Here is a 21,906-nt window from a genome sequence, read left to right as displayed (position 1 = left end):
ACATAAATGAATAAAAGAATGTTATGTTCGGATGCATAATTTAAAATGCGTTGTTATACAACTATAATGAGGAAGAAGGATCCGGAAATAACTTTCTACTCCTTCAAAGATTCGCGGGTCTAGCATAATTTAATTCAAAGCGTGGTCGTAAGGCTTTCTTCTAAAGAACGAGGTCAAGTAATTAAGGAGGTCAAGGGTAAACAGCGGAGCGGCGAGAATAAGTCTGTGAAATCGATAAAGCGTTGTCAAACGTTGACGAGCGCGAACGGGGATTTATAGCGACACCCGTCGCATTCAACAGCATCGAAAAGAACAGTGGAGCAAAGAGCCATAAAGCGGCCTTCGGACCAGGAGTGGTTCGGAATCTGCGGGTTTCACAATTTTTCTACGTCTCCGCGAGTAAAAGCTTCGAATAAATTACGCCCTCTTTAGAAATTCCCTTTCGCGGATTTTGCTGTGAATGCAAACGCCATATCAAGTAAGAATCTTTCATGCGACGCAACCGTCAGAGAAAGTACCGCGCGACAAACACGGCTGTTCGTTCCCCTTTAACTTCTGCTCTTCTATCCGCTCAGATCTACAATTAATTAGAGTAATTGTGAGTAACGTGCTGCCCCGATGAGCAATTTAATTAACCTATATTTAATATTGAATTCTACGGCCTGCTTCGTGAACTCGACACATCAGATAATTTACGATACGATCTTCTATCTAACGGGCAAAGTTCGATGCCTTGTCAATTTTCTCGACACGCTAGAAATTGCACTTCATGAAAAAAAAATTTAAAACACAGTAAGTAGATAATATTCCAATTTATAAAGTTTCTAAAATTTAACATCTCTATTAAATATTTTAAGCGAATAATTACTTTTTCCTAACTTCGACATATGTTATGACATATACGTAGATAAAGGCGGTTGCCAGAGACGTGAATGATTCATTTAACGTAAATTAGCTAATCGTTATCACGCACGGCGAGTGAACCGGCAATAAACTTCTCGCGGTGTGGCATCGCGACATCGCGCGTCGGCGTGGTACGTCCGGACGGAATGTGACACCGCGGAAGTTTGTCGGGCAGAAGTTCCCGGAATGTCGTGAAGCTAACTAATCCGGTCGGCGGTAACGTCGCCGGTTCTTAGATCGATATAAATCAGTTTCTAGATACGTCCCTCTATTACAAGCCGTTCGAAGCTTGTTCCGGTTCCGTTCCGGTTGCACGCTCATTCCTCGATCGACTTCCGGGGCCCCATTAACCGGCAACTATATAAGATCACGAAAGCGCATCGCCACCCGTGAAAGTTATGCGATGGCAGCGGCTCACGAAAGTGGATATCTGCCTCTTTCCGAGGCCGTCGTTGAAGTTAAATTAGAGAACGAGGCTGAACGAGAGAGAAGGGTCTACTTTTATGCCGGGACACGAATTCCTCGGTTCCACGTTCTACTTTTCTTCTCTAGTTTGTTAGCTTTCGAAGAGTTCTAAACGAGAGTAATTGAATCGTTAATAATATTTTACTATTACTTCATAGTTCCCCTATTGTAAGCAGGATATATCATATAAATAGATATTAATTATATAAATTCAGTGGAATATGTCTAAACAGCTTTAAGCATATTTTATAAGAAATTGTAATTGAATAATCGAATAACATAAATTTGCCTCCTTATTACAGTTTAATAGGTGTCCGAATTTCCGAGCCAGTGAACAATCTTCTATTAAATGCAATCGCCCCATCCATGTTGATTTACTCGCCTATAATTAGACAATTCACAATAAACTTCCTATAACGTACCCGCTAGTTCCGGGCATTTAAACGCTCGGGACAAATCAATTCCCAATAGCAAACACGCGGCCGTAGACCTTCGGAACGACTACCTCAACGAGAGAGGACACTCGCCCATTCATTCCCGATTCCAGTCGCGATCGAATCAAAGCCCGTCGAAAACGGCGACGTAGAGGTTGTTCGCAGGCCGGGACTCGGGCTCGATTCGATTCCTGTCCGAACGAAACGACTGGAAGTTTCGGCCAAACGCAGCCGGATGTCAAACAAGCGAATTCCTGCCGCTCGTCCCCACGGGACAAGAGGACGACGACGCGACGCGACGGCTCGCGGAGCAAAAGCGAATACACACGCCGTGGAATCAATGGCGGCACGAACTCTCTCGCTTGAAAGTTTAATCGGGGATATCGTTCCCGGAGAGGTGTCACCCTGATATTGTCACCTACGAGCGGGACACAAAGGAAGAGCGATGTTTCCCGCTGTCATAAAGCTGCCACGTCGCGATCCCTGGCATGTTTATTACCCTACCGTGGCGGATAACAGTCGAGTGAACGACAGCCATTTGCGAAGTTTCTAAAGCGAATCGAACGCGTGCCGTCGCGGCGTCCCCGATCCCGAGCTGGTTACACGCTCCCGAGGTGAAGTCGGGACCACCAGACGCGCCCTCGGTTATTACGTGGTGAGAGATAAGCGAGAATTCTTCGCGGACCATCCTCGAATGTCCGCACTCATTTTTCTCTTCCTTCAGTTTTCTCGGCGTCATCCAGCTTCGCGTCAGATTCCGATAACGCAGGAAATAAGCAGATGCCGTGTAAAAAAAAGTCAGCCACGAGCAGGAATTTGTTTAAACGATTTCACGGTCTTGGTTTGACGTGTTCGGTACAGAAAGTTAACAAGCTTCCAGCTTTATACATGCTAACGAATATGAACGTAACTATGAGACATGTCAGATACGGGAAACCTTTGTACTCTTGGAGGCCATATTTAAATTAGATAGTAACAAAGGAGGTCGCTATAATCTTTTATATTTCACTGTTAGTATTTTTATTTGTTGAAGCATATATATTTTCATCCAGAACTTTAAATTTTAATAAAAAATTACAATACCACACCAACATACAACCACTTCAAATAAAAATAATATTAGTAGAAGTATTTTTAAATAAATTTATTACATTTTAAAGAAATACAATAGAAAAATGATATGTAACTAACAATAACTAACATACTAACAATACGTAAAATAATTTTAAAATCCGATGGAAAATTTAAGTTAGTGAGATATTAGCATTTACTTTTTGCTTGAAAGTAATTGAGTACATTAAAATATAAATGATATTTGAAACCGTACAAGGAGGCCACACGTTTCCTACTATTTGTGGTGGTAAATATCAGATAAACGAAAGAAATTAATTTTAAGGAAGAAGATTTGCACCTTGAGATCATTCCATGCATGATTTCATAGAAAATCGTTAGAATATCTTATGCATATTCACGTAAACAATTTACGACCATTTCTGCGATGAGTGACGATTAATAAAGGTCCGATTGGCTGAAATGTAATCGTTTAAGCGAAAGACTTAGCATTTAAATAATGGTGTGTTTCAATGATCGAAAGCTCGAATAATGAGCGCGTGGTTAATCATGGCAATACATTCGCTGTAACACGGTATTGCGTTAAACGTCGTAATCGAATTATATGGTCGCACGATACGTGGTGCCCGTTGATTTATAACTTCAGCTCGGCGTAATTTCATTCGCAGTGGACAAAACTGTCCATTATGTCCAAAAACGTAGCCGGCGAACGTATTAAAGTACGCTCAAATATCATTGATCGCGTTTAACTCAAAGCCTCTGGCAATTTAGTATGGGGAACAATTTTCCCGTTTAATTAATAATTAAAGTATACACACCGAAAATTGGAGAACTGGAGGTGGGAAATTGAAAAACGGTTATATTTAGGAATATTAAAAATTCGAAATTTCAATTAATAGTTTGTTGTTAATTGGAGACTGAATTTAATTTTGCATGTTTTCATGCCTATATAACATATGTTCAGTTATTGCAATTAAAGTAACAAATAATTATCGCAATTGTTAATTATCGCTTTCCAATTATATTTACTACTACTTCCGCTTGCTTGTTTATATGATGGCATCATCGTTTAACATTATCCATATCGTTAATAATAATAGACACGTAACACGTTCATGAAGAATAACCGTTCATTTTAGTAGTTGAAGGTCTCTGGTAGTATCATAGATGTTTCGTAAATTGGTTTTTCCTCCAGTTTGGTACATCGTCACGATTGATTGAAATAGATATTTCGGTACAAAAAAATTTTAGACATCGATGATTTGAAACTGTGTTTGTTAAAACAAAAAAATACCTGCTGTTTCAGTGGAAAAATAGATTTGAGGTTTTTAAAACATCAGCTTCACACAGTAAAAAAATTGTGTTTAAATAATAGCTACTAGCTACACTTTTATGCAGTGAAAAGTTATTCCGTTTTTTTCATTCTGGATTAGCTGTTGAAGTTCCCGTTCTCGTGTGTTTAAAAATTCAGGTTTCCAGTGGAAATCCAAAGATGTGGATAAACTTTAACCTGTGGGGATTCGTCGACATCGAATATTCACGAAGTTGAAGAATCTCATAATCTGAAGGAAGTTTTCTACTCTAAGAACCTCTAACAAACAGCACTCACCTAAGGAATACTCTACCCCATAACTTAGACTCTAGTCTAATGTACAATTTTGTTAAAACCCCATCGTAAAGTGTATACAAATATTCTATTTCTTCTGGCATTTATTATCAAAATTTCTTTTCAATTAAGTAACACATATTAATAAATAGTCTCAACTGAGTCTAGTTTTAAAACATTAGAAAATATACTAATTCGAAATACTATGATAAATGTACAATACCAACAAACAATTTAAATAAACACGAATAAAACTATTAATAAATGAAATAATGCAGTATTTTTAACGATGCAATCTTCGTTAAAAAACAATGACTGCAATCTTAATTCCTTCTGAAACATATGTTCGAAAATGTTCGTTAAAAATCTTCGTTAAAAAACAATGACTGCAATCTTAATTCCTTCTGAAACATATGTTCGAAAATGTTATCGAGAATCCGTTGAAATGAATGTTCAATAGACAGATTTTGCAAAAAGCGTTGAAACAGATTGAAAACGAACGTCGATCGCAAGCGCAGCCACAATTCATCTGTAATCTTCGTATCTGGCCAGGATCGCGCACGCATTACTGGAGTCACGATTCGATTTTCTATCCGAGTAATTCGTATGTAAAGAGCATTCTTCTCTTCACGGAATTAAGTCTGTCAGGGACCGGTCCTGTATTCTGTGACAGCCGGGTAATTCCATCCAAGAAAAGAAGAAATTGGGAGGCATTGAAATGAATCAGGTACATGTACGTACACTGCGCGGCGGAATCGGATCGGATCAACGCGACGTTTCATTCAAAAACTTGCAGGTATTTCGAAAACAGACAACAAAATTCGATTCGATTTGTGGGCTACGCAAATTCTTTCCGAACGTTTTTCGACGACCATTCAAAACGAAGATTTTTTACTCGTTCCATTAATCTCATTGATACCACTATAGAATTTGTCCACTGGCTTGTAAAAGAGCGATAAAAAATGTATTTACCAGTGTGGTATCTTTTATGGTAATCTGCAAATTATAGAGAATTTTGAATGTTCGAAGAAAAGTTTTAATAGCTTAATGTTAAAATTTCAAAGGAACGTCGGATCGATGCTGAAACAGCATAATTAAAATACAGTACTAATACTGAACGAAAAAATGGTAACTGATTTAATTCCACAAGCTACTTTTCGCTTCTTTGAAATACGATTTGAACAAATTTTTGAAACTAACATTTTTTCAACGATTTAATTTAACTAATAAAAAGTTGTGATTAAAAATTAATTAAAATGGTTATATGATGAGGAATGTTCAATGACAGGTTCAATTGAATTTCACGATTTAATTGCAGCAGAATCCGATTGAAAATTCTTAAAATTATATCCACGCGCGGTCAACTCTGCTCATTGAAACCAGTAAACTTTCTCAATGATGTTTTCCGTTAAAACTTCCGTATTATTAATTACAAAGAGCAGAACTTGCTGCACGTACAGAGCGGAGTGTACGCGGGTTTGAAGCATAGTCAATCGAAGGAAAGTTTAGCACCGCGTTTGATGAATTTCCGCAGAAGTTATTCGTTTCGAAGCTCGCTGAGTGGCGAAACAACAAGCAACCCTTACACTTGCCGCGGCTATAAGATATACCTATTTGACGTATTTCCGAAGAAACAACTCGAATTGACAATTGCGAGGTCGTATTGTTTTCTCGAGACAATAGTGGACGGCGGTAGAGAGCGGCGCATGGCGCCTGAGAAACCGGAGTTCCAGTTAAGGATAAACGATACTTATAGATAACAGAAATTCAGGACGCTCTTTACTTGAGGAAAATCAGAGTATCTAGGTCGTACAATTTCTAACATACAATTATCATTCGTGCTGATCATGTCGAACCTAGTTAATTATCGTTCACTACCACCATTATAATATTTAAAACGATGATGAATAGATTAATCAAAATTTATTTTCGTCATTTAAAGCTAATGTAAGATTTAGAAATATTTCCTGCACGTATTCGCCTAAATTTTATTAATTACGTATTAGCACTTGAAAAAGAGTTTTAAAATATATCTGTCAGATGAATTTTCTGAATCCATGCTTAACTCTGATAATTTTTAATTTATTTAAATAGTAAATCTCGAATAAATTTAACGCATAAAAATGTTCATGTTCAACGTGGCTTTTAACAAAGTTAATCAAATTGTCTAATTAAAATCTCTTCCAACATAATTACGTGTAATTTCCGCGGAGGTTACGAGAAATTTGTTCGCACGTTCCCTACTAATAAAAATCAGCGGGCGGTTCATTAATTAAAATTTAAAAACGGTAATGAAAAATTTTTTCGAGCCTTTCCGTGCCACCACGCCGCGCCGTGTTTCTCTCGTTCTTCGACGGCGAGCCTTTTTCACAGAAACGGCGGAATAGTTAGTCGAGGATTTTAGCTTAGGCAACGATTCAGAGCTTAACCTTAATCCGATGGTTCCACGGGCATAGCCAGCTTAGACTCCAGTTAGGGGTAAGAAGGCTATATAAACCTGCCATAAATCCACTGTTGGGGCATTTAGAGCGTTTGTACGGACATAGGAGCTAGCCTCTGATCTTTCAGTATTGTTCAGAGGAATGGAAGCTGGACCGTACATTCATAGTGAAATCCTGTTTATTTAAAATGCACCCTCGAATTAATTATTAATATTCACCTAATCATTCAAATTAATAGATATATGTGAAGAATTTTTTTCAAGCCAGTGAGGAAAAGAGAAGCTCGACTTAAAATTTAATGCTTGGAAATGCGTAACTGCAGCTATAATTAATTCGTCCTTAAAAACGCGTTGAACTGTGGATTCAATTCGTGGCATAATTCGGAGTGCACAGCTGGTTAATTGGCACGGATATGCTCAATCGGGCAAATAAATATGCTTAATTTGGGTCGCAACGATGCCATGAAATCAATCTATCGCGAACTGTAATTAAATTCATCAACAATAGGCGCGCACGGCTTACTGCAGGCGCGACTTATCCCGATTTTATTTTTCTCGCCCATTGCTATCTGTTTACAGTAATGCTAAGATAGTTTAAAGACTTCCATTGCAGGCCGGACTCTCGTTTCTTTTTCTGTAATTATACGCAGTTTCCTTGTACGCTTTAGTATAAAACAATTTGCAGTAAATAAATTATGTCCCGGAGAGTGCCGATTTAATTGTCGGTTCAACACACCGACCGTACAGTAATCCGGTTTAATGAACGGGCCAGCGATAAAAACGGTTTCGATTCCCTCCTTTGTCTCTGGGATCTTTCGCTCCGTCTATAATCCTCTCGGTTTCGTTATTTCAGTCTCGTGAACGCCGATGCTGTTTTCTTTCCCGCTGGCTGCGTTTAGAAACGAACTCTATTTCTCTTCCCTCCTTTTACTTTCCCCTTTGTTACGTCCACCCTTTTTTTTTTTTTTTCTTCTCCGAGTCCGACTCTGTTCCTGCGTTGAATTCGCCCCGAGACGGATCCGGAGAATCGACGGCGCAATTATAACGAGGAAGACGTCGTTAGGGCGTCCATGTCGCGGGGTTTAGCAAAGAGGCACGCCACGAAAACTTCTCGAGTGTCATTCGTTTAGAAGGTTATTAAGGTTACCGAGGGACCCGAAGAAAAGCTGTTTTCCCTCTGTGTAACCTGGTCGAAGTCGGCACGAAGCAATATACAACGACCAAGAAGCCGCTCTGTTGCCCGACCGAACAACGCGATTTCACGGCAAACCTTTGAATCTTATTAGGTGGCTTCGTAAAAAGACGGGCGGTCCGCCCGCCACCTCGGGCCGCCAGACTGTTCCAATTCCTTTGAAAATCCGTTTCTGTCCCGGACGCGCGGAAGCGGATGCCGCTGAAGGCATTCGGTCCTTTGAAAGGACAGTGAACATTTTCCGAGGGAAACTCGTAAAATAAATATCCTACAGTCTACGCTGCGGCGGCGATGATACACCCCCTCGTCAATGGGATGATTCTCACGCGCGAAAGTAAATTGAAAATGTAGAACGTTCGTTCTTTACCTGCGGATTTTGTTTCCCATGAAAACAAATTTATTCTATCGCACGCCTGTACAGTTGCCTTTTTATCTTTAATTTCTCCGACAATTTATTTTACATCTTCATTGAATGTAATAATTATATTAATCGTAAAATTATTCTGTATCGCAAAAGGATGTTTTAGTGAGGCGAATTTATGGAAATGCCAAATGGATAACTATGTTTTCATAATAACTTTTCAAATGATTTACTGTTCACGTAATAATGACGTCAATATTGAAATACTGAAATATCAAACGAACTTAATTCGCTGTTGAAATTGCGAAATGTTCGTGCACGGAGAACATCGTACTATTTGTTGGGTCACTCACCATCGTACACTACTTACTGAAATCCCACTTTATATACGTACACCAGCAAATTCCCCTCTTCTACTCGCTTCACTATGCACGATCTTAACCTGTCTCGGCTATGAGCATCTTATTTTACGTGTCCAACCATAAATCGACCCGAACCTACTACGCGCCCGCAGATTTTGCCCCTACTTATCTAATAAAATAGTGCCCCATATTTCTTGTTAAGAGAACGGAGTGCCTTTAAATAATGAACTTTAGTTTCCCCTAACTAGTATCTAAAATGTTTTAACAAAATAAAACGTTTACTTGATAAAGTTTTAAACACTTCATAAAATAAAAATAAAGATTGTCTTTTTCTTATTTTCTGTATCTTCCTGCCAGTCTTTAAGGTGAGAACTTCATTTCAATTTCTTGTAAACAATCCAAGTTCTAATCTATTTAGTCTGTTTACAAGCGATCCGATCTCTCTTCTCCAATAGTTTCTAATTAAAAGACGGTGTTCAATGAGTTCGTAATGAATTTTCTTGTTCTACTGATTATCGGTCCTCGTAACTTCCCCAAGTAGATCGTAGCACTAATTGTAAGCTTTAACAATTTATAGCGATGTTAGGTACATAATTTTTTCATAAAGTCGCAAACTCAACAGAAACTCTTGAATCTCGTAAAGAAGAGAACCAAAGAAATTTTTTTCTATGAAAATTAAAAAAAATGTTATATTTAATATATAAATAAATTATAGAATACAATTATATTCTTAAATTGAATATATATTTTGTTAGATTTTAACGTATTGACAGTGCTTGTACTATAAAAGAAACATTTATCAAATCAGCGAGTTCTGACGTTCTGAAAATAATTCCTACTCCTTTTTCCACACTTCTTACACACGATAATGAAAGATTGCGAAAAGCTCGGCTCGAAGGCGTGCCACGATCATAAGTAGTTTCTGCAGAACAAGCAGAAGTTCAGCCGTTAGCTGACCAGATGATTGGCGGAAGAAACTAGTTTCGAGGCTTAAAAGAGTTTCCGCGGCCGGAGTTTTGCACGCCGTGCACGTCCCGACGATTGTTTTCGCCGCACCGTGAAATAATAAAATCGGAAGAGAGAGCAGAACTCGCGTCGAGAATAAACGACCTCAAATCATTTTACTTTCTATTACGAGCTGTTCGCAGTCGTGAAATTTAAAAAACGTCTCTCCCCTCAGTTTTTGTAACTCGCCTTGCGAAACCAATTCACCGGTCCAAAGTTTTAGCTCATTATATTATTATTTTAAATCCGTCGTACAGATCATTTGCAAATGTAGAATATTTAATTGACCCCGGACGATATTTCATCATTAAAATTTTAAGTCACCTACCGATGGTACTTCGTAACGGTACGGTACTTTTTAATCTCGCCGTCGTCGGTTCGATTCTCCAGATGATTATCGGTTAAAGTTCTGGTTCGAGCAGGCCGCAACAAAAAATGGACGAGGAGTTTTCCGATAGATATTGGCGGTGTTTTCGTATCGAGCTATCGCGGTGGAACAAAAAGAGAACAGGGTCACGCGATTCTCATGCATAATCGTGATAATGGATATAGCACGTTAAATTACGTTAGTCGGGATTTTCCGCGGCGCGGGACCAAACGAATCTGATGAATCGACACGAACTTTTTTCTTGCTCTCTTCTGCGTTTCGTCGCTCGTCTCACGGTAACGATCGTATGAATATGGAGGCTTGCCGTTTATGCAGGGTATAACGACGGCGAACGACGTTAAAAGGAATACGCGCGGAATCTCGTTAAAGCGACGTCGAAAAATATAAAACACGGGCTGGGAAAGCGGTTGGTGGGGCGCGAAATAAAATCGACAGTACCGTGAACGAATTTCGTGTCCGCGCGGTAAATGATGGCGAACCGTAAGGGCGGTCGATCTTCAATAATGGAGCCACGATGAAAACAATGAACAACGGCCCCGGGGATGCTTGCGGCAAATAATTTACGAGGTCGATAAAGACGAGATTGAGTACGCGGCAACTTTTTTCCAGGTACGCAGTTAGTTGAAATATCGGCTAATAATCTCTATACTCGTGCTACGAAATAGTTTTAAAACTAGTTACAATTTAATCAAAGTCTTAAGAGTACGCATTAATGTTCAAGCAAAACGGTCTCACGGTTATAAAACGTTCTTAAAGAAAACGTACAAACATCTGTTTAAACTATAATAATTGTCGAAGACGAAAAATCGTGTTATAAATCTTTTTACATGACAAGAAATGCGGAATTGAGCTACGGTAGATTTTTGGGGCCGAATAGCAGCATAATAAATTCACTAACGCATTTTTAAGTGGAACTCACAGGTTCTTCGAAGGCTTCTTCCAGTGACAAATAACGAAACTGCGATTCCTTTTTACTGCAACGTATTTAAATAGTACTTGTGAGTCTGTGGGATGGATGGAATCGTTAGTAGAAAGTAATGCCGATGCAGTTCAGCAGAGCCTGTCTTCAAACGTTTATTTAATCACACGCAATGTTTTGGCTTTACGAAGACAACAGAATAAAAATTCTACCGTCCTCTAAATCTTCTTGTTAAACCAAGCAACAAGAAACGTTGCCAAAGCACGGGAACAATTATGCCGACAACGGTAACGCGAACCGACCTCCATCGGAGTCATAAATTCGCGGGAAAATATCGGATACCTTTGCAGGAAGTAGTGAATTTCGTGCGCATCCCTCCGCTATTAAACATCTCGTTGGAATTTCCCACGCTGGAACGTCGAGACGCGGCGTGAATCGCAGCGATTTTTCGTTGCGAAAAATTTCGTTCCCGGGCGCGGCGTCAGTTATTTCGCGCTCGGGGGAAAGAACGAAAGCCGATTACGATACGAAGGAACCGATAACAGCCATTTGGCGCGCTGAGGGACCGCGTGAAATACGTAACAACGCGCGGAATCACCGTGTTTACATGAATTTATCCGCGACCGTGCAGCGAATCCCGGCCCGGTTTTATGTTTAAGCGCGATATCGTGACTGCTAAATGTAAAATCCGGTTGCAACGTTTCATCCGGCATTCCTCGCACGCTCACCGCCCGTCTGAATTTCCATTGATTTTCCTGCTAAGAGCCTGGACTCGCACCGTTCAGCCAGCAGCGACATTTTTGATTTATACCGTCTTTCGCCGACATCCGACGAATCGTCGCCAGCCGTGACATTAATTATTAATGGGGCCTCGCCGCGGGCTAACGTATCCGCTACGCGATTGGCAAGTTCGGTTTCGTGTGCTGGGACAATATTTAACGTGAACGCGATAAAAAAGCGGAGGGGAAATATGAAAGTAACGCACGTTACACGCCGGTCGCAGTATTTCCACGTCACGCGGCGTTGATTCGCGAACGTACGTATGAAATGGACGAGGCAGTTGTTCTAATATGTTTCTCGTCCGGGTTTGGAAGAGTTCCAGTAACCCTGGAATGTTTCCAGTGGTTTTAATTCATTTGCCAGTTACACACATTCGCTGTCTTACGAGGAGGAACAAACACTCGTAATGATTACGTACATATTTTCGGCATAGTGTTAAGGAAATGGACGATTCTATGCAAATATTACGTTTTATGTATTCGGTATCTTTTACAATGTACACTAAAATAGAGTTTATGAAAGTTTCTGTTGTAAGAAAGTTTCAACAAATAATAGTTGAGGAGTTTATTCCAAAACCTTGTGGACATAAAAGAGAGCAAATAAGATAGCGAGACCTTGAACCTCTTATTCCCCCAAAAGAATCAGAGCTGGTTCGCGTTATTCAGAGTAACAAGCTTCCTAGACAACGATCATGTACGATAGAAGGGAACGAAATCGCGAGGGGATGCTGAGTGGAACGGGGAAAATGAAATCGGGGGATACCAACGGACCAGACGATTCACGCATGGCCCGCAAAAAACTATCCTTTGCATTCCTTGTCGCGATTCAATTCAGACACAGACAAACGTTCGATCCCGTTCGCACGGGTTTGTCCAAGAAGATTGGATAGTATTGAACCGTGGACCTTGCGATTGAAGGACCGACGAGCCCTTCCCGGCGCAATGAAGAACTGACTGGAGGATATATAAAATGGTGTACCGAATCACTTACTTGGTATTGAATTGCTACGCGCCTCTTTCCGGTCATCCGGCGAACGAAACGCGATCGACGGAGAGGAAGTCGGATAAATTATTGATTCGGACTACTTCCCGAGGCTTGAATACCGGATGAAACACGAATTTGATCGAACCGACCAAACGAAACGCGGCTGCTCGTTCATCGTTAAATATACTTCTTTCCTTTCGCTGCCCGACAGGATCGTTTAAAGTTGAAACGTTGTATAAATCCTTCAGCAGTAGAATCTCATTAATAAGTTATCATTTAGTAACGGAATGAGCATTAGGAAATATTGAAATTCAGTGGCAAAGAGTTAATGCATTTTATTTCGAACGAAATTGGTGTTTCGCAATCGAGTTTCCCTTGAAATCATGCAGAAAAACGAATTCAATAAATCTAAAACTTCAAAAATGCCCAGTGACTTATGGACGTGGGTGTAAATCACGAATTCACGAGATATCTCTCTTGCATCCACGATTTTTGCCTGTTGGTTTTCGCGTCGAAAAATTTCGAATGGCCAACAGTTGAAAAAGTGTCGCAGAAAGGTCTCTGGCAATGTATATCGCTGACACGCGCGATGTCATTTGCCATTGACACCTTCGGATTCATTTTATTCCATTTCAATTGAATGAATAGGAACTCTCACGAATCGGGTTTATTGCATTTGATATCACGTGGCAATGACTATGGCAATATTTTTTATTTATTAACTCCTTTTCCTTCCTTTATACTACTTTGAACGTGAAATTTCACGTGGTACCCAAGGACGGATTTTAAAATGTCAACAACTGTCATAAATCTATTTTACACTAAAAAATTGTTCTCCTTTTCTTCGTCAAAATCTGTAGATTTTTACGGAACTCAACTGAATCAAGTTTGATCGCACATACCTCGGTTAATAAAGCATGTTATTGAACAAAAATCCTCGATGAAACCGGATGTAAAGGTAGAGTGATTGAAAAATATAAAGCCGTGTAGAATCATGGTTCTCGTATCGGATAGCACGGCAGAATAATATGTTACCTTCATAAAAAGCAGGCGCAAATGCAATTGAACCGATTGGACTGACGAAAGATCAACAGAAATCCGTCGAATACTCGGGGAGGACAGAGAAGAATTGGACCAGCTGAGAGATTGACGAATAGAGGAAACTAGCTAGAAAAGAAAATGAGCTCGTCAGCGGAATCGATGAAATTAATTTCTTTCTCTGATTTGGTTCCGAATCATAAGACGATCCGTGAACGAGGTTGATCGAATCGTATAAGAGATTCAGGCTGAAGCACGGCGCTTTGCATTCTTTCCCGTTTTAATTTAATCACGGATTGAAGGTCTACACTCTGTATTATACATCGGAGGGATCCTCCTCCGGTAAAATTGAATTTTATTCAGCTCATTCTTCATGCTAATCAAGGACCAGAAAACCGACTCCTTAATACTCGACATTTTGCGTCTGTCATCCACGATCGTATCATATTGCTTCGTTGAAACCAATCAGTTACATTTCGGATAATCGACAGTGTGTAAAGAACGGAAATCTGATAGAACTGATGAAGGGTGCTGAGTTTTAAATATTAATAATCTCGACGCATCGGATAAAATTTGCACATTTTTTTTAAATTTAAATAGCTACGTGTTTATCACTCAGTACTTAATATTTTCACCAATACTATGTACCCGATAAGCATCCATTTAATTAACCCCGAGAACTTTTAATATAACAAAAGGACCTTTCACGGTTTGAATTACACTACTGATATCAAGAGAATTTTATCGTAAAACATGAAAGGCTCTCACGTGAATTCAATATCGGGAACCAGGATGTTTGTTGCTTCTGCTCAGCAATGTGGGCAGAGAGGGAAATATGGGAAAAATGTGAATTACATTGACGGTTATCGCTGAAACGCGCGCAATATTTACTGTATCTTTGGTTAGCACGATTATTTTCCCTTTTCTCTTCTATTCGTTCCGCTGGTACCGAAATCAATAAAATAACCGGGTTAATAAGGGACAGAGCATTGGAAGTAAGATATCCTCGGAACTATTCGTGCCAGTCACGATCCTTACGCTTCTCGCGGTTATATTTCGCAGGATGATCCTCGCCTGTGCAATTGATCATAGAAAATACGTCCTATGAATTCTTATCCGAATGAATTAAAAATTTCCATTCAATTGGGATTATTTATATTTAGCAGCATAAATTAGATTTATCAACATTCATCAAACAATAATGGATATTATTTGGTTCATCAATTTTCTAGTTCACACGAAATGAGATCATTTTATTTAGGATCGTATAAGCGTCCAATTATTAATGGGAATATAATGAAGCTTATTTGGTGAAATTATTTCCGAATTTCGGAGCCTTTGTTCAAGGTAACTAGTTCCCGGAACGTAATAAATCATTTTGTCTGGATCGCGGAACCATCAGACAGTGACTTATCGTTTCACTTACCGAATATAGGATTCCCACGGTGCGTTGCTAGACCACCAAGAGTGAGTACGTGCGAGTGATCCGCCGTCACGACGAGCAGCGTCTCTGACAAGTCGACTTCCTTCATCACGGCCCTCACTGCTTCCTCCAGCGCTAGGGTCTCGTCCAATGCTCGATAGGCATTGTTGTAGTGATGTGCGTGGTCGATTCTGCCACCTGGGAATGGACAAATTGACCGGTCGAATTAAATCAGGCATTAACCGACGCACGGAGGAAATTGCAATCGACTGAAATGATTAATTTCACCGCGACGAGTGACAGCGAGATGTATCAAATTATTGACACTTAAGCGTTATATCGATAAAAAGCACACGGGACGTTTGATAGTGATTTGAAAATTACGGAAAAAATGTTTAATATGAAAATAATATATTTGAGAGAAAATAATTGATAAATATTCTATAACTACTCTACGAATGCCAACCAATATGAAAAGTTTCCTTTCGAAACGACTTCGGATTGGGTAAAGGTTCAACCATATGGCACGAAGTACTTGAAAGTGCCATGTAACAAAACTGACCAAACTGTTCAGTTGAAAATCAATTTTGGATACACTTAGAGAAACCGTCGCCGAGAATAACTTCAAAACTAATATTGTCATGTTAGGAAAGCTACCCAGAAATTTCATTACAACTTCAATATTTTTTTTCCAAACATGTATGAAACAAGTTTTCATCTTTTTAGAAGCAATAAGTTATGAAGGAAAATAAAGAGTCAGTTATACAACGTTGACAAAGGTATCTGTTTCGCCTCGGATTTATCAATCGCGATTAATTCTGAGCTAGCTTTCGTCCCTTTGTTTTTACGAGAACGTCAAGAATCGGGGAAAGAAACCGCGCCCTCGAATCTGTGATTCGAAGCAGGGGGCGGCCGCGTCATCAGCATTACCATCGAGCTCGCGTTTAGGAGAGCACACCGTTCCCCGTCGTAGTTAACGCTAATTATTCAGAACGATCCGCAAGAATCCCGGATTCAATTATCGGGCCGGCAAACGACGTTGTCTCCGGAATGGATTACCGAAAGTTCGACATAAAGTTCAACGGTGCGCCACTTAGGAGCGATCCGAAACTGGGATCAATATTACGTGGTATCTTGAACGCGTGCATGCGTATGGTGAGGGAGGAATAGGAGAAGGAAGGATGGAAATTGAGTCGAGAGCGTGGAATCGAATCGTACGGGTCGAAGCAATCGGGGATGAAACGAGACAGCCTGAATCTCGGCCTTAGGCATCAAGCTAAAAGGTTCAGTGGTATCGTTGGGCTCAGCTTAACGGCACCATGTGATTGGCTGCCAGTGATTCACTAGTGAACATTAATACGTCGGCTGTCAGTGTCAAGCCATTATCTGTCTTATCTTTCAGACAACATTTGTTAGAAATCTTTTTTAATACATTATTTTACTTAGTGCTTTTAATTGGTGCTAATTGGTTGTAACATTTCAAAACATGTTGATGTATTTTTAATTACTAAGGATAATGGTTATTAAAAAGATAATAGAAATGCCAAACGTAGTTTCATTTAGCATTTCTGTGAAGCATTGTTATGTTTATGAATTATTATCCGGCGTATATGTCTAATTCGTTAACCCATGTATAATAACAGAATTACAGAATTGCAATACCATTATTTGGTCTGCGTAGTATGCAATGTGTGATTCAGCTTCTCTTCACGTTGCGTTGCTTTAAATAATTAGAGAATCCAAATTAATTAATGGTATGGGATTTCGAAAGTTACATTAATTCACGAAGAGACGTGACCACATCACAGTAATTAAAAACAATTGTTTTAATTGTTGTTTAATAATGTTAAAAACGTGTAATCAAAGCTTTTCATCGTAACTAATAATAAAAATTCATGTAAAACAAAAAGTAATTAGTGACTTCATTAAAATGCTCTTTCGGAGAGTGAATACGAATTTATTTAAAATCGTTTATTGTAACAGAATGTCGATGCACTGAAACCTTTGCCGTGAAATAAAATACGAACGATGCAAAGAATGGACCCGCCGAATGGAATGATATTTTCACACGAACATTTTCACAAATGTGCAATCGTCCATCTAAAATGTTCCACATTATTTTAAACGATTGCTTTTCCTGAGATTAAAAAATTAGAAACACGATTAAATTGATGATTTTAAGGCGCAAACACTCTACCAGATGGATCAGAGGAGCAAAACATTTTTCTTGTATCTCAGAACATAAGAAACAATCAAGAGAACTTTCTGGTATCGTAAAAGTATAAAAAAACTGTATTATTCCAACGAGCACAAAAATGTGAATTCACAGACTGAATATAAATCACGGTGCCTAATATCCGTATAAAATAAATCAATCTGCATTATTTTTTAGTACGCTTCGTTCGCAATTTCCGTGCAACAAAATATTCGAAATTTCTGCTCAAAACCTAGAAAGAAAATTTCCTGGTTTTTCCGTGCTCGACCACGCATAACACACATAAACACGCGAAATCAAGATTAATCACATAAAACTGGTCAGAGGTGACCAGGCGCACGAAATCATTACTTTTTTTGAGCGCTCCCCTCTAATTCCTATGCTCGCGATTTTTCATCCACCGGATTTTTCCTCTCGGTACTTCTAAACATGTTGACGGAAGTGGCCACTCGACGTGACAGGAGCAACGATAAGATATCCCGTGGGTTGGCAGAGGAAGAAGAAGCATCCTGGACCGGGTTTTTTCCCCCCTTTTTTTCTTTTTTGCACCGCACTGAACTCTTGAACACCGTTCGCCCCAGATGGCACGGTTCTACCAGAGATGCTTATTTTTATTCGGCGTAAAATTAGACAAATTCTCAGCGAGAGAAAGCTAGATATCCTGCGTTCTCCTCGTCTGTACGAATTTTCAGTAGACCCCGTTCTAATTGCGAAATGCGAGTGTACCTCTCAAGCTTTTCATAGAAATGATATTTTAAAATACCCAGTGTATACGAAAAAAATGTTGAACCTTTATAGAATACGTCTCTGATGGACAAATTTTAAATAACTAATTTTTAGATAAACAATTCTAAATGTTAATATGCAGTCTCTATTGACATAAACGAAAATTTTTAATATGTAATTTAGAGCCTAATCAAAAGTATTGATATAAGTTCACGAGAGTTCACTCGTCTTCCAATCGCTGCTCAAAGAAAAATGATAAAATTAATAGAAGCTAAATATCACAGAACTCGAACTTATAGAACGCGTTAAAAGTAGAGCAAACTGAAAACTGATCGAATCAATGGCCTAAATCTCGAGAATGTGGGACAAAAGGGGCTGGGGTTGTTCAATCTTCTAGATACTAGTATAATATCGTGCCAAAATCAGCAACTGAAGGGGCGCGTTTTCCAGCTGCCGCGAGAGAGCAACAGTTGTTGCAAGGAACTTTAAATCCGGATTTTAACCCTTGATTACAAGCCGTCTCAGTCGACAAGCAAAGTTCTGAACAAGTGTATGTAAGTCGATGGCATTATGGTATCGCCTGATAATAGAAAGACACGTACTTATCAGTCGCTGCTTATCTATATGATTTTGAATTAAAGATTCTGTCAATGTGAGCCTAAGTGTAATGTTAAGTACTCGATATTACTCATTGATGAAAAATGTCTTTTATTATCATATAATGAAACGAACAAAAAATTAGCAAAGTGTAATATTATGATTGATTTATGATTGTTGATTGGTACTTGGGAAATTTTGAGGAAACGTAAAAAGGCTTTAGAGATGAGCTTGAATACGCGAATAACGATATTATTAGATGTATTAGTCAGGATAGTTCAAAGGCAAATAGTAATCAATTTTGGTCATAATTTAATTCTGTGAGAGTTGGTAGTATAAAGGATCAAATAGATGCTTTGATCGAAGGTCTATTGTGCAATATAGTGAATTGGAGAGTATCAGTAAGAAATTGTAGATCAATTATTATGTTCGTACTATGTTCGATTAAAGCTGGCCTCTAAATTAAATAAATATAGTCATTAAAAATTGTAAACAATAATGAATGCCATGAATATTGTCCATGATACGATGACTAAATTGTTCGTAGTTTCGTGCCGCATCGTGGCGCGAGAAATAAAACCAGCATAGGACGTGATTTTATCTGGTGAAATCGGTTGAATTCACAAAAAGAAATTAATCGACGTTCTTGTGTCCTCAAAGGCCGATAGGCTCGCAATTGACAAAAATCGCAATTTCGAATTCAACCGAAATACCACGAACTTTTATTTTCAGTTCATCACATTTGTTTCATATAACATATCCTTTGTATAATAATTTCCTTCTAGTTCGTAGGCTCGTTAATTTTACATTTTTATATATCTTTGTTCTCTTCAGTTTGGCGTTGGATTAAATTTTTTGATAAAAAATTGTTCTCTTTTCACGGAAATTTCGAAAACGTTCAAGAGGGCAATTATATCTCCGTCAATGAAATACGAAAAGAATCTACGACTATGAAAAGCAATTCAGTTTTTCCATAACGATGCAAGGCTGTATGAAAAAAACGAAGTATCTTCATGGGAATCGGGAAAACGATTTTTCGTGCAACGAAACAACATGAGATGTATATACCAGTTACCGAAGGGGCGGGAAGCTATAAACTCGACAAAGTACAAAACGCTGACTCAATCTTCGTGCAGGAAACTCACGTTTCCCTATTCTATAAAAGGAACACTCTCGAGAGCATTAGTTCAATCGTATTCCGCCACTGTGGGATTTGAATTACGTAGCCCACATGAGTGCCGATTATGGATTTCTCGCGAAGATGTCTAAGAAATAACACAAAAATCACAGGCAGACTTCTTTTGAATTTTCGCAAATCGTTTCTATAAAAAATTCCATTGCAGCATCACTTTTTCCATGTTATGTTACGGAGTTAATAAACACTTATATGTGTGAGTTAATTTTCAAATTAATGGTCGAACTTTAACAAACAGATTTAATTAGAAAAATACCAAATACACACTTCCTACAATTATACAATTATTTTCCAACTTAGGATTAAGTAACTTCTTTGGCGACCGTTACATTTTCTCTATTTTTTTAAATACATTGCTGCAATGAAATCTCGCAGGCGGGTTATTGCGATAACTTCGGAAATCTCTAGGTATTCTTTTGTACGCTACTACGTACCTTCGACGAAGAGGAAATATCCTTCGGGATTTTTCGCCAAGACGCGGAGCGCCTTTATCGTCATTTCGGCCAGCGATGGGTCTCCACTTCCGTTCGTGTTTCGGTCGACGTCGAAGTCCATGTGGGAATAAGAAAATAGTCCTGAAATGATCGAACACCATGAAACAGTGATTCACTCGGCTCTCAAAAGTTTATATCTACTTTTATCAATGTGTTTCTCCTAGCGATGCAATTCACGAATATTTATTTTTCAAAACGTCATATGAATGTTATTTAATTATTACTGAATCTAAAAGAATTTTGAATTTTTATACTATTTCTAGAATATTGATATAACGTTTCATAGAATCAACAAATGGATGACATATAGCGTTCCTTATTAGCTAATTTCAAAGCGAGTCACTAGTGCTGAGTGACAGGCCAAGTGTAATTACAAATTCAAACGTTATGCCGATCATAATTAGGGCAGACTAACTGAAAGCTAACTGCATTCATGGATTAATGCAATCGCACACGATCAATATTCTCTGAAGGTACAATGCACAATCTGTATTGTTCGATCAACATTTTACTCCCAAACGTGCCCCATTCTTTTCACCGACATAAATTATTACTTTTATTAATATGCTTTTTCAACAAAACTTTGAATAACCAGATTTAATAGATTTTCACAGTACAGTGCATTCTATTTTCATTCTATTGTATCGTGTAATATCGATTAGATTTAAAAAAATAATTAAATGTAAAAGTTGAAATATTGCAACTATAGAAGAATGCTTCCAACGAAGCATTTAGTTTCAAAGAAAATTTTTATTCGTTCTAAAAGGTAACAGTTCATTTGGACCATTGTATAAATTGTCCCTGATCAGATTCACAGCTGTGCTTCGCCTTTTCCTTTGAATACTGAAAATTGTAGAGACGTGTAATTGATCGTTACCTAGCAGATGGTTCACTTTCCGCGGATCAACGCTCTCGAACTGTTCCTTGTTAGCGACATATTTTGCGGCCGAGTTTCGCAACCGATGGTTCCTCGACCACTCTTCAATTAGGTTTCTTCCGTCTAGTCGTCTGCCCTCTTTGTCCGGTTCCTCCGGATCCTGAGTTACTTTCGGTACGAAGTGACGTCTCCCACCGCCCAACACCACCTGCGATCGATCGTATCTTTATTATCACGTATTTTAGACAGAGACAGATGAAATCAAATTTCGAGATTATAAACTTTGACATTTGTCTGGAATGTCAATCGCATCTACGGTTAACTTTACAAAACGTTGACGAAAGTAGATTCTCTTCAAAATAATACACGATTTCTTATGCTTAAAATGCGGATTTTATATATTTATAGAATTATGCACAAAGAATATGAAG

The 21,906-nt window shown here is 38.7% G+C and overlaps 1 protein-coding gene across 1 annotated transcript in view; it reads right to left on the bottom strand.

The window, feature by feature from the left end:
- Positions 1-21,906, bottom strand: part of LOC108622163 (alkaline phosphatase) — a 190,960-nt gene that overhangs the window by 16,382 nt on the left and 152,672 nt on the right. Inside the window, exons 5-7 of the mRNA XM_018019867.2 lie at positions 21,476-21,683; positions 20,539-20,679; positions 15,375-15,569 (exon numbers count right to left, since the gene is read on the bottom strand). Coding sequence (XP_017875356.1) covers positions 15,375-15,569; positions 20,539-20,679; positions 21,476-21,683 — 544 coding nt within the window. The remainder of the gene's footprint in view (positions 1-15,374; positions 15,570-20,538; positions 20,680-21,475; positions 21,684-21,906) is intronic.

This window comes from Ceratina calcarata, unplaced genomic scaffold, assembly GCF_001652005.2.
Source record: "Ceratina calcarata isolate Rehan_Ccalc_2016 unplaced genomic scaffold, ASM165200v1 scaffold209.2, whole genome shotgun sequence".
NCBI lineage: Eukaryota > Metazoa > Arthropoda > Insecta > Hymenoptera > Apidae > Ceratina > Ceratina calcarata.
The sequence above is the reverse complement of the archived record's forward strand: the minus strand, read 5'-3'. Positions and strand labels throughout refer to the sequence as shown.